The sequence below is a fragment of the Vulpes lagopus genome, chromosome 12, assembly GCF_018345385.1.
Source record: "Vulpes lagopus strain Blue_001 chromosome 12, ASM1834538v1, whole genome shotgun sequence".
In the NCBI taxonomy this organism is placed as follows: domain Eukaryota; kingdom Metazoa; phylum Chordata; class Mammalia; order Carnivora; family Canidae; genus Vulpes; species Vulpes lagopus.
In genome coordinates, this window is record NC_054835.1 from 15903354 (window position 1) to 15917167 (window position 13814).

At 40.8% G+C, this 13814-nt stretch overlaps 1 protein-coding gene across 3 annotated transcripts in view; it reads left to right on the forward strand.

Moving 5' to 3' along the window:
* The window catches only part of YWHAE (tyrosine 3-monooxygenase/tryptophan 5-monooxygenase activation protein epsilon), a 52060-nt gene that overhangs the window by 10751 nt on the left and 27495 nt on the right, over positions 1 to 13814 (forward strand). Inside the window, exon 2 of one of the 3 annotated variants that reach the window (XM_041725366.1) lies at positions 10934 to 11031. The exons of the other annotated variants lie outside the window; for them this stretch is intronic. Within the exon in view, the coding sequence (XP_041581300.1) occupies positions 11016 to 11031 (16 nt within the window). The 5' untranslated portion in view covers positions 10934 to 11015. The remainder of the gene's footprint in view (positions 1 to 10933; positions 11032 to 13814) is intronic. 3 annotated transcript variants of the gene reach the window in all.

The following is a 13814-nucleotide window of genomic DNA, read 5'->3' on the forward strand; positions in this document are numbered from 1 at the left end:
TTTAGACCTGTTGCTTTTAGAGCCTATTTTTCTCATCTTTATAAGGACAGATTGCTGAAAGTTATTTTATGAATTACAGGCTGATTTTTCTTTTTTAATAATTTGTTTTGTGACCAGTGGATGGAAAGCTGTGAAATCTAAATTCAGCTCTTTATTACACCTAAAACTTTAATTTCGGGATCCCTGGGTGGCTCAGTGGTTTAGCGCCGCCTTCCGCCCAGGGTGTGATTCTGGAGACCAAGGATCAAGTCCCACGGCAGGCTCCCTGCATGGAGCCTGTTTTCTCCCTCTGCCTGTGTCTCCGCCCCTCTCTCTTTCTCTCTCATGAATAAATAAATAAAATCTTTAAAAAAATAGAACTTTAATTTCTACTCCAGCCAACTTAGCTACTGGTTCATTGAACACAGAATTTCCATTCTCTAAATTTGCACTTATTTATTTTTATATAGATTATTATTTATTCATGGGAGACAAAGGGAGAGAGGGAGAAGCAGGGTCCTTGCAGGGAGCCCCATACGGGACTCCATCCCCGGGACTCCATCCCCAGACCGCAGGATCAAAGGTGAGCACTCCATCCCCAGACCGCAGGATCAAAGGTGAGCCAAAGACAGATGCTCAGCCGCTGAGTTTGTAGTTCTTTTAATGCAGCACGTTTAGGGTCATAATGTCGTACAACTTCTAGAACTGTGTAGCATAGGTACTGCAGATATATTTTGAAAATATTGGAGAAAAGGTGGCAGGCATATTCCCCTCGTAATGAATGGATTTACCCTTAAAGATTTTTATTTGTTATTTTTAGATTATTTGAGAGAGATGGTGAGTGCATGAGTGGCGGGGAGTGGTAGAGGGAGAAACTGAGGGAGAGAGGCAGACTCCACTCTAAGCAGGGAGCCTGACACAGGGCTCCCATCTCTCAACCCTGAGATCATGATCTGAGTTGAGGTCAAGAGTTGGATGCTGGGACGGCTGGGTGGCTCAGTGGTTGAGAGTCTACCTTTGTTTTTTTATTTTTATTTTTATTTTTTTAAAGATTTTATTTATTTATTAGACACAGAGTGGGGGAGAGAGAGGTAGAGACACAGGTAGAGGGAGGAGCAGGCTCCATGCAGGGAGCCTGACGTGGGACTCAATCCCATGTCTCCAGGATCAGGTCTTGGGCCAAAGGCCATGCTAAACCACTGAGCCACCCAGGCTACCCGAGTGTCTACCTTTGGCTCAGGGTGTGATCCCGGGTTCTGGGATCAAGTACCCCATCGGGATCCCTGCATGGAACCTGCTTCTCCCTCTGCCTCTCTCTGTGTCTCTCATGAATAAATAAATAAAGTCTTTTTTTAAAAAAAGTTGGATGCCGCCGACTGAGCCACCCAGGTTGACCATTAAGCATCATGGCTCAGGTCATGATGCATTAGGCTCCCTACTCAGCAGGGAATCTCCCTCTCTCCTCCCTCTGCATGCTGCTTCCCCTGCTTGTGCTCTCTTTCTTTCTGTCAAATAAATACAATCTTTAAAAAATAAAGACTAGAAGGTTGAGAAATAAGGATTTGTTAGATTTCCAAGCTAGAAAGAATCTCACAGTGGGAGAGGGGAAGAGGAAGGATATCTTTTAAAAAAAGAAAGTAAGAAAATTTCCACATTTGTAAATGGGATTCTACTGGTTGTAGTTAAGTAAGCATGTTACTACTGCATAATCTAACAAATCCAGACATTTTCTTAAAACTGGAGTTTACCAATTGTCTTTATCTTTTACTCTGTCAGACTGCTTTAATATTGTTTCCCGGTTCTCTTTCCTGCACTTCTAAAAGCTGAAAGAATTTTGGAACACTAGTAGCGATCTATTTTATTTTAGTTTTGTATGGCTTTGAAAATAATTAGATTAAGAGAATGTTTATACCTATTTTAGATGCCTTCAGGTCAAGTCTATTTTTTTTTTTTTTTAATATTTATTAATTCAGAGAGAGAGAGAGAGAGAGAGAATGGCAGAGACACAGGCAGAGGGAGAAGCAGGCTCCATGCAGGGAGCCCGACATGGGACTCATCCCGGGTTTCCAGGATCACGCCCTGGGCTGAAGGCAGCGCTAAACCGCTGAGCCACCGGGGCTGCCCCAGGTCAAGTCTAGATCAAGTAGACTTAATTTCACTAATTAAGATGTGATTTAAAGAATTAAAATTACTTTTTTGTCTTATTTTTATTTGACATTTAGGTTTTTAAGCTTAATCTCAAACTGACTTTAAATTTCCTGATACTTGTGAAGCAGAGGAATTTAGGAGGACAGTCATTACTAAAAATAGCTGGCTAAATTGCGTGAAAATTAACTTTAGCAACTTGGATATTTTCAGCTGTAGTTTCTTTCTTTCTTTTTTTTTTTTTTTAAGATTTTTTATTTATTTATTCATGAGAGACACAGAGAGGGGCGGGCACAGGCAGAGGGAGAAGCAGGCTCCATGCAGGGAGCCCGACCTGGGACTCGACCCCGGGTCTCCAGGATCAGGCCCTGGGCTGAAGGCGGCACTAAACCGCTGAGCCACCTGGGCTGCCTCAGCTATAATTTCTTCCTTTTTTTTTTTTTTTTAAATTTTATTTTATTTTTATTTATTTATGATAGGCACACAGTGAGAGAGAGAGAGGCAGAGACATAGGCAGAGGGAGAAGCAGGCTCCATGTACCGGGAGCCCGACATTGATCCCGGGTCTCCAGGATCGTGCCCTGGGCCAAAGGCCGGCGCTAAACCACTGCGCCACCCAGGGATCCCCTCAGCTATAGTTTCTATTCGATATATTTTCTTTTTTCTTTTTTTTTTTTTTTAATTTTTATTTATTTATGATAGTCAAAGAGAGAGAGAGAGGCAGAGACACAGGCAGAGGGAGAAGCAGGCTCCATGCACCGGGAGCCCGATGTGGGATTCGATCCCGGGTCTCTAGGATCGCGCCCTGGGCCAAAGGCCGGCGCCAGACCTCTGCGCCACCCAGGGATCCCCTCTATTCGATATATTTTCTGTATTTTTTTCAGTATAAATGTGTTTACATATTGGCAGAAAATCTGAAAAAGGTTGGAAGAAAACTTCTATTTTTTTAAAATAAGATTTTATTTATTCATGAGAGACACAGGGAGAAATAGAGGCAGAGACACAGGCAGAGGGAGAAGCAGGCTCCCTATGGGGAGCCCACTGTGGAACTTGATCCCAGGACCCCAAGATCACTCCCTGAGCTGAAGGCAGATTCTCAACCCCTGAGGCACCCAGGGTCCTAGAAGAAAACTTGTATTAACTGGTGTTTTCTATGCAGTCGTTTTCTGTTTTGCTGTTTCATTGTGCGTTTTTTGTTTCATTGTTTTTTATATATATCTATATCTGGTTTTAATTGATTTTGTACCCCCTTTTTTTTTTACACTTAAAAATATTTATTTAAAATTCTATGTACAACGTGGGTGGGGCTTGACTTCACAATCTTGAGACTAAGAGTTGCATGCTCCACCAATTGTGCCAGCCAGATGCCACTGGTTTTACTTAATTTTGTATCATGGACATTTTTCTTATATCATGAACTATTTGTGAATATGTTTTTGTGTGTGTGTGTGTGTGAATATGTTTTTTAATGATTATTTAACTCAAGTGGCATGTGAGAGGGGAGGGGCTGAGGGAAAGGGAGAGAGAATTTTGGGCTCAGATTCTGCAAGGACTCCAAGCTGGGTGCTGAGGCTGATGTGGGGCTTGGGATCATGACCTGAGATCCAGAATCAAGAGGTTGATGCTTAACCACCTAAGCCACCCAGGTGCTGCTGTTTGCAAATATTTTTTATTGGCTGTAGACATACCAACTAACATACTACTCTAAGTTTTTGGTTAGTATGTTGTTAGTAACACTGCAGTGAAATACTTATATCCAAAATAGAACTTTCTGTAATTTGGGCTATCTGCTTAGGAGAGACTCTGAGAAATGGAATTTACTGGTCAAAGTAAATAAACCTAAAGCTTTTGGCTTCTGTGCTCTCATTCTGTGAAGGGATTTTTTCATTTTACGGTACTACCAATTTATGAACATGCAGTGTATGATTTTTTCCTACAAAACTCATGTATTTAAATATTTTAAATGTTCCTTAAAATGTGAAATGCATACTTTTAATTACAAAATCTAAAATAAAATGTAAGAAAGCTAAACAGTGCAACCCTATTAAATATATACTGATAGCTACACTGCTCTGCCTGAAGTAACTTGTAAATGGTTTGAATATACTTTGAGAACTTTTCTTTTTGCTCATGTCAATGCATGTATAAACACAGAAATTTACTTTGTTTTATGGATACCAACGTGCTATTGATTTAACATGCATTATTATTTTAAATAATACTAATAAATAAAAATGCTGCCAGTTGGCACCATTGACACATCAGTAAGAAAAATCTGTATTTCATTGATGTTAATGTGAAAAAATGTTTCCTGGGACACCTGGGTGGCTCAGCGGTTGAGCATCTGCCTTTGGCTCAGGGTGTGATCATCCAGGGATCAGGTCCCACATGGGGCTCCCGGTGAAGAAGCCTGCTTCTCCCTCTATATCCCTGCCTCTCTAGGCTCATAAATAAATGAAAAAAATCTTTAAAAAAGAGAAAAATGTTTCCTAAAATAGGTGATGTGAACATCTGTATTATGTTTTTTTGTGGAAACATCTATATTATTTAGCAACATGCCTTTTTCACAAAACATTCACAAAACATTGTGAATATAAAAAAAAAAAACTTTAGGGGCACCTGGGTGGCTCAGTTGATGAAGCATCTGACTTTCTTTTGGCTCAAGCAAGCCATCCATGATCTCAGGGTTTTGAGATCCACTCGGCATGGAGTCCGTTTAAGATTTACTCTCTGCCCCTCCCCCCCTAAAAAGCTTTAAAAGCAAATTGGATGGTTTTAGCCAGATTAACATGTAAACTTATTTTTTTAAAGGTTTTATTTATTTATTTATTCATGAGAGATACAGAAAAAGAATGCTGCCAGTTGGCACCATTGACACATCAGTAAGAAAAAAAAATGCGAGGCAGAGACATAGGCAGAGGGAGAAGCAGGCTCCACGCAGGGAGCCCAATGCAAGACTCGATCCCTGGACTCTGGGACCATCCCCTGGGCTGAAGGCAGACGCTTAACTGCTGAGCCACCCAGATGTCCCCAAAACTTGTTTAATTTAGATTTAAACTAGTTTAATCTAGGTCGGTGTAGCCTCTTTTTTTTTTTTTTTTTTTTTTTAGTGTCAGTCTAATCTCTATAAAAAATAAAAACTAAAGGAATTTTAGTGTGCAGCCAGGATTGAGAACCCCTGGAATCCATCAGTGTTTCTCATGTGCCTTACTGAGTTTGCTTATTGAAAATTTAGGCATTTGGTCTGTACTCAAATTTAATGCATATCTCTTGTGGATATACAGCTGGGTTAGACTAGATGATGTTGTAATGTTTCTTTCTGCATGCTGTCTCAGCTGTTTTTCAGCCTTAAGTAATTAATTGCCAGGGATTGAGTTTTAGAATATTGGAAGCTATGTAGCTATACTATATAGCTTTTTGTCTATTTTTTTCTGTTTAACTTTTAACAGACAATAGTTAATGGTTATGTGGATATATTTTCCCAGTATTGAAGGATTAGTTACTGCCTTGCAAATGATGGAATTTCACCATTAATTTAACCTCTTTTTTAGTTTTTTGGAATTTATTTTTAAGTAGGCTCCATGCCCAATGTTGGGTTTGAACTCAAAACCTTGAGATTGAGAGTTGGGTGCTCTACTGATTGAGCCAGACAGGCACTCACTCCATAGAAGTTTAGGCTTAAATTTAGCTATAAGTGCTAATCAAATTTAAACTGACTTAAAAGGGACGCCTGGGTGGCTCAGGTCTGCCTTTGGCTCAGGGCGTGATCCCGGGATCCAGAATCCTGCATGGAGCCTGCTTCTCTCTGCCTGTGTCTCTGTCTCTGTGTGTGTGTGTGTGTGTGTGTGTGTGTGTGTGTGTGTGTGATGAATAAATAAATAAAATCTTAAAAAAAAAACCTGACTTTAAAAATACTATTTACCTTGTTTTATTTATTTTTTATTTATTTAAAGACTTTATTTATTTATTTATCAGAGAGAGAGAGGTAGAGACACAGGCAGAGGGAGAAGCAGACTCCATGCGGGGAGCCCGACGTGGGACTCGACCCTGGGTCACCAGGATCAGGCCCTGGACCAAAGGTGCTAAATAGCTGAGCCACCCGGGCTGCCTTTTAAATCTGGAAGACAGGCAAGCAAAGAAAAGTATTTTTATATAATGCTGAGTTATATTTTGTGCTAGAGAATTTGTCTGTGGCACTCTTCATTTAAATCTCAGAACCCAGTGAGACGTGGGTATCTCTCAAGCTGTATATGAGGAAACAGGAAACTCAAAGAGGTGAAATAGCATGTATGTCAATACCTATTCCAGAATGAAAGCCTCATCTAAATCTTTCTGGCTGTAAAGGTGGTGGTTTTCTCGTATGCTAGGTTTCTTAAAGTGTGTGTGTCTTTTGGTCCACCTAATAAGAGTATAAATGGTATATAGATTTGACAAGAACAGTGAAAATGTTACTGAATAGAATAGGACCTCTTAGGGAGGCTTCCCAGTTCACCTAATTTCTTTTTTAAAAATCCTGTTAGTAGTACCCAACACAAAATATACTTCTTTATTTATTTTTTAAAAAAAATTTATTTATTTTAGAGCATATTTGCCTACAGGGGAGCGGCAGATGGAGAGGAAAGAGAGAAACCCAAGCAGACTCCAAGCTGAGCATAGAGCTCGATGTGGGGCTTGATCCCACAAACCTGAGGTCACAACCTGAGCTGAGTTGGATGCTTAACTGATGGGGCCACTCAGGCGTCCCCAGAAAGTATACTTCTAAGTCAGTTCACTTTTTTTTTTTTTAAAAAAAAAAAAGATTTTATTTATTTATTCATGAGAGAGAGAGAGAGAGAGAGAGAGAGGCAGAGACGTAGGCAGAGGGAGAAGCAAGCTCCTTGCAGGGAGCCCTATGTGGGACTGGACCCCAGGACTCTAGCTTAGGATCACTCCCTGAGCTGAAGGCAGATGCTCAACCGTTGAGCCACCCAGGCATTCCCTAAATCAATTCTTAATCCTGTCCACTTTAAGCTGTTTAGCCGTTTGCTTAAAGTAAAAATCCCAGGAGCAATTTCCAAATCTTGACAAGTTGTTTACTTTAAATTATTCTTTCCTTATATTCTTTCCTTTATAACTGCTCTCCCGCCCCTCTTCCTCTTTAATCTTTACATTCAATATGATGCTTGACCTTGTGACCCTAAGATCAGGAGTTGTTTGCTCTATTCACTAAGCCAGCCAGATGCACCTTTATAATTTTTCTTAACTGACTCTTAGACCACATATCCTGGGGCTCCTGGCTTGCTCAGTTAGCAGAGCATGTGACTCTTGATCTCAGGGTCATGAGTTCAAGCTCCACACTTGAGCCTACTTAAAAAATACATTTCTTGGAATGCCTGGGTGGCTCAGCAGTTGAGCATCTGCCTTTGGCTCAGGGCATGATCTTGGGGTCCTGGGATGGAGTCCTGCATCTGGCTCCCTGCAAGGAGTCTGCTTCTTCTGCCTGTGCCTCTGCCTCTCTCTCTGTCTCCCATGAATAAATAAATCTTTAAAAATATATCTCCTCAATATTTTGCAGGTTTTAACTAAACATGTCTAGTGATTATTGCAATACCATTTTATCTTCCTTGGGAAACATAGGTGATACAAGACTCCTAAAAGCTTACTTCAAGTTTTTTATTGTACTCTTAGATCTTTTCTACATTATTTGCTGTTGGAATGAAAGTAATTCAGGCTTTTTTTTTTTTTTTTTTTTTTTTTTTTTTTTTAAGGTGTGCCTGGGTGGCTCAGTCATGTGTCTGCCTTCAGATCAGGTCATGATCCCAGGGTCCTGGGATCTAACCCTATATTGGACTTCTGCTCAGTTTGCTTTTCCCTCTCCATTTGCCCCTTCCCCTGCTTTCTCTCGCATGTGTGCTTTCTCTCTCTCAAGTAAATAAAACCTTTTTTTTAAAAAAAGTTTTTGGAGGGGGGTGCCTGGGTGGCTCTGTTAGTTGGACTCTATTGGTTCAGCTCAGGTCATGATTTTGGGGTCTTGGGATCAAGCTCTGTATTGGACTTTGTATTCAGTGGGGATACTACTTAAGGATTCTCTCCTACACCCTCCACCCCCATGCTTGTTCTCAAGTAAATCTTTTTTTTAAACTAAGTTTTTTTAATAGATTAAATTATAGTTTTGAGTAATGTAAAATCTTTTTTAAAAGATTTTATTTATTTATTCATGAGAGACACAGAGAGAGGCAGAGACACACAGGCAGAGGGAGAAGCAGGCTCTATGCAGGGAGCCTGACGTGGGACTCCCGGGTCTCCAGGATCACGCCCTGGGCTGAAGGCAGCACTAAATGGCTGAGCTGAGTAATGTAAAATCTTAAGGTGTGTTTTAGCATCCCATAGAGCCCTTAAATGATTTGGAAGCATACTTGTACAAGTGCAAATAGCCGTTAAAATGATGGCACCACACCCTTTGAGTAGACTGGAGCCGCCAAACAAAAAATTGTTTATTTTTAAAAGATTTGAGACCGATTGAAAGTGTGAACAGGGGGAGGGCCAGCAGGCCGGGATAAGAGAATCCCAAGGGGACTCCCTGCTGAGGATGGAGCCAGAGTTGGGGCTTGATCTCTCGACCCTGAGATCAGGATCTGAACCAAAACCAGGAGTCAGATGTTGAACTGACTGTGCCACCCATGTGCCGCAATATACATAATTTTCTACCAAAATGCCCTAACTGGGAAGTTTAGGTGGCTAGTTGGTAAAGCTTCTGATTCTTTTTTTTTTTTTTTTTTAAAGCTTCTGATTCTTGATCTCAGCTCAGGTCTTGATACTCAGGGTTGTGAGTTTGAGCCCAGTGTCATGGAGCTTATTTTAAAAAGAATGAAAGAAATGCCCTTAAGGATTTCATGAGAACCAGAAGTATACAAGTAAAAACTGCTGCTTCTGTAAATCTAGTAAAACATTTCCTGTCATTATTCCTTTTTTTTTTTTTTAAGATTTTATTTATTCATAGAAACACAGAGAGAATGAGAGGCAGAGACATAGGCAGAGGGAGAAGCAGGCTCCATGCAGAGAGCCTGACATGGTACTCGATCCAGGGTCTCCAGGATCACGCCCTGGGCTGCAGGCGGTGCTAAACTGCTGCGTCACTGGGGCTGCTGCCCTCATATTCCTTTTTAAGTAAAGATTGGTATGGTATGAATTTTAGAGTATCTTGGAATACCTCCTCCCAGTAATCTTGCGTACTTCTTTTTTATAAATAATAGTAAAAACAATTTAACCGGGACGCCTGGAAGGCTCAGTAGTTGAGAGTCTACGTTCAGCTCAGATCGTGATTCTGAGGTCTTGGGATCAAGTCCCGCATCAGGCTCCCTGCAGGGAGTCTGCTTCTCCCTTTGCCTATATCTCTGCCTCTCTGTGTTTCATAAATAAATAGGTAAAATCTAAAAAAAAAAAAACAAGCAGCAAAAAGACATTTTAGATTGTTGCTTTAATTGCTGATACCATGGACAAAATTTGTGGTCTTCGTTAATTACTCATAATTCCTATGTGTAGCTCTTTTAAATAATGTCTGATTTGACTTGACAGCCTTTTTTTTCTCCCCAAGCATTGATTGATTTATTTTAGAGAGTGGGAGAGGGAGAGAGAATCTCAAGCAGACTCCAAGCATAAAGCCCAAGACAGGGCTTACTCTCACAACCCAGAGATCACTACCTGAGCCCAAACCAAGAGTCTGAGGCTGAACCAGCTGTGCCACACAGGTGCCTCAGTTTGACAGCCTCTTTTATTTTCGTGTGGCTTCATTGGCTTTTCTTTTGATGTGCTGTAACGCTTCCTCCCCTCTTTTCCCAACTTTTCTACTTAGGTGGAAAGGCCTTGTGAGCTGTTGCTATCATTGAAACTTAAGCAGAACTTATTTAATTATAGAGGCAGTGAAAACCCCTCTCCTGATAATTTTGTTTTTCCCTCTTTTGCTTTGACCAGGAATCCTCAACTATGAAAAGGCATAGCTCCTCACTTAAGAAACCTTTGTTGTGTGAAGTGTCTGAAATTTGGAAGTAATTTGGTTCCCAGACATACCTATCCTGTCCTTTGAAAATACAGAATTTTTACTCAAAATATAGGTCAAATCAATCCCCCTCATCCTCCAGGCTTATCCATTCTTTAGAAAGAGTTTAAAATATGTTTACACCCTGCTTTTGTGTTTTCAATTTTGAGATGCTAAGCAAATTACATCCAGGATACTTTGCCTTCCAGAATCTTAAGGGATTGTTTAAAAATTATGTGCTAGTAGCTTCTCTGAAGATGAAAATTATCCTTTAACTGTTACATTAAATATGTGCATGCATATGAAGGATACTTTACTTCCATGGCAACCTCAGAACATGAATAAATCCTAAAGGGGCAGGATGCCTACCCCCTCTGTGTAGACAGATTCTCTGGTAGAGTCCCTTCTTTTTATTCCTTAATTTCTAAAGTGCATCTCTTTAGAAGTAAGTACTGAAATTTTATCTTAGGTCTTATTTCTCCCTTTGGCCCTTAATCTAGCAATTCTCCAAATTTATTTGCTGGCACAGGTTTGGATTTATGTTTTTTATTCATTTGGGCCTCTCCTACCTCCCATGCAGACATCAGGTTTTCCTTTGCTGCTGTACTTAATTCCCTTTTTAGCCCAGAAGATACAAATATTTTTTTCCACATATAGTGCAAGAGACATTATCTTCATGCAGGGGTCTCTGCTCTCACTGTTAATAGTATCTCTGGTAATTAATCATATAATGAGAACATTGCTAAATTTAAGCTATTGACACTCTCCTAAGTTCACTTCTTTTTTATCATCAAAGGATAAAATACCTTTTTGCAGAAGCTGGGAAAATACTACAAGATGTTTTTTCTCTTCCTTCTTGCTGTTCTCTTCTAGTGCAAATGGCTTTCTGTGATGGTAAGTCTTCTCTATTATATTTGTCCTTATTTTTAGGTTTTTAGTTATTTGGGAAGTGTCTGAGGTAATAATCCTCACATGATAAGGGAAAACTCAAGGTGAGGGAAAGATTGTGGCATTTTATTGGAATGTACAGGTCTTAGACTGCCACTTAAAATTGCACAGATTTTCCTTTATTGGTAGAAGTATTCTTCATAGAAATATTTTTGTCTGAGGAGGTGAAGACTTGTTTGTTGATACATGCATATAAAATACATTCTGGTAGATCCCAGAGTAACAGGTTCAAACAACCAGGCCTGAGAAGTAATAATTAGTCTATAGAGGTTTTTTACTCAGATGATTTTTATAATTACACCAAGGTGAAATTTAGAGAGTTTTATAATTTACAGAGGTACCTTGCTCCCCGCCCCCGCAACCCCCCATGATGTTTCTGCATCAACACTAAGATAGCTTTTCATTCTTTCCATTTGACATGGAGATTTGGGAAACTTGCCTTCATGCAAGCCAGTCTTTTTTTTTTTTTTTAATTTTATTTATTTATTTATGATAGTCACACACACACACACACAGAGAGAGAGGGGGGGGGGCAGAGACATAGGCAGAGGGAGAAGCAGGCTCCATGCACCGGGAGCCCGACGTGGGATTCGATCCTGGATCTCCAGGATTGCGCCCTGGGCCAAAGGCAGGCGCTAAACCGCTGCGCCACCCAGGGTTCCCCCCCCCCCCCCTCGTGCAAGCCAGTCTTTGCAGGAATTCCTTTCAACAGTCTTGAGTCAACTGAATATTCCACTGTCATCATCACGTCTGTCATCCAAGTTACTTTTTATTGAGAAGGGTCCTAGTGGGGAGCCCCAGTGGCGCAGCGGTTTGGTGCCGCCTGCAGCCTGGGGTGTGATCCTGGAGACCTGGGATTGAGTCCCACATTGGGTTCCCTGCGTGGAGCCTGCTTCTCCCTCTGCCTGTGTCTCTGCCTCTGTGTGTGTGGGTGTGTCTCTCATGAATAAATAGATAAAATCTTTAAAAAAAAAAGAGAGAGAGAAGGGTCCTAGAGTTTGGGACATAGCTACTTACTTCATCTTCGTTTATTTTCTCGGTGTTAAAATACACAACAAAATTTATTATCTTAACCTTTTTAAAGATTTTATTTATTTCAAAGATTTACTTATTTTAGAGAGGGAATGAGGAAGGGGGAGGGGCAAAGGGGGAGAGAGAATCCCAAGCAGACTCCCAGCCAAATGTAGCCTGATTCCGGGCTCTATTATCCAGGGCCATGAGATTCTACCTGAGCCAAAACCAGGAGTCAGTTGGCTTAACTGACTGAGAAACCAAGGCACCCCGAGATTTTATTTCTTTATTAGAGAGCAAGCACACATGTGTTGGGGGAGGGGCAGTTGGAAAGGGAGAGAGAATCCCAAACACATTCCATGCCAAGCACAGAACCAATGTGGAGCTTGATCCCAGGGCTGCGATGACAGTCTGAGCCAAAATCAGTCTGGTGATCAACCAACTGAGCCACCAAGGTGCCCCCTTCTTAACCGGTTTTTAAAAAAACATTTTAAAATTCATCCGTGTTGTAGCATATTGCAGAATTTCCTTTTTTTTTTTTTTTTAAGATTTTATTTATTCATGAGAGGCACAGAAAGAGGAAGAGGGAGAAGCAGGCTCCAAGCAGGAAGAGGGAGCCTGATGTGGGACTTGATCCTGGGATCATGCCCTGAGCCAAAGGCAGACACACTCAACCGCTGAGCCACCCAAGTGTCCCTCAGGGGACTCTTTTTTTTCTTTTTTTAAAGTAATGACTTTATTAATAAATATACATCCATATGATGATGTAGATACAAATCATGAACACTATTCCATTCCCATACACATAATTGCACAGGAGTAGCTCAAGTTCATGGACAGCTCAGGGGACTCTTTAGAGGACAAATATAAGTTTTCTACTAAATAATACTGGGTGCAGGAGAAAAGGTCTATTGAAAATGCTGAGAAAGGATTCAGAATCCCTGGTCCTACCTAGAGGGAAGCTTTAAAGATTTCATTTACCTTTGACCCACCAGAATATATGTCCTTTTTTCCTTTTTTTAAAGATTTTGTTTATTAGCGTGCACATGAGATAGGAAGGGGCAGAGGGAGGGGGAGAAGCAGAATTCTCCCTGAGCAGGGAGCCACATGCAGGATTTGATCCCAGGACCCTGGGCTCATGACCTGAGCTGAAAGCAGAAGCTTAACTGACTGAGCCACCCAGGTGCCCCTATATCAGTCTTTTTATTTAACTTAATTTGGCATCTTTATTTTTTCATCAAATGTTTGTGTATTAGATAATGTGGCATTAGATATTGTGCTCTTTGGGGAATAAACATGAAGACACACAGTTCATGCCTTTTTAGGAAAGTAATTCTTTTTTTAAGGAAGGTAATGTTTATTGGAGAGAAAAACAAATGTGAACACAAATTGGAAAGCACAGGAAGGCTTTACAGAAAAGATGTTTTAGTTAGTTTTTTTTTTTTTATTTTTTTTTTTTTATTTGTTTATGATAGAGAGAGAGAGAGGCAGAGACACAGGCAGAGGGAGAAGCAGGCTCCATGCACCGGGAGCCTGACGTGGGATTCGATCCCGGGTCTCCAGGATCGCGCCCTGGGCCAAAGGCAGGCGCGAAACCGCTGCGCCACCCAGGGATCCCCAGATGTTTTAGTTTGATTCAGAGGAATGAATAGTTTCCCAGGCAGAGGAAGGGTCATTGGCCAACTGATTGACCTCTACATAAAGCAAATCAAAGTTCT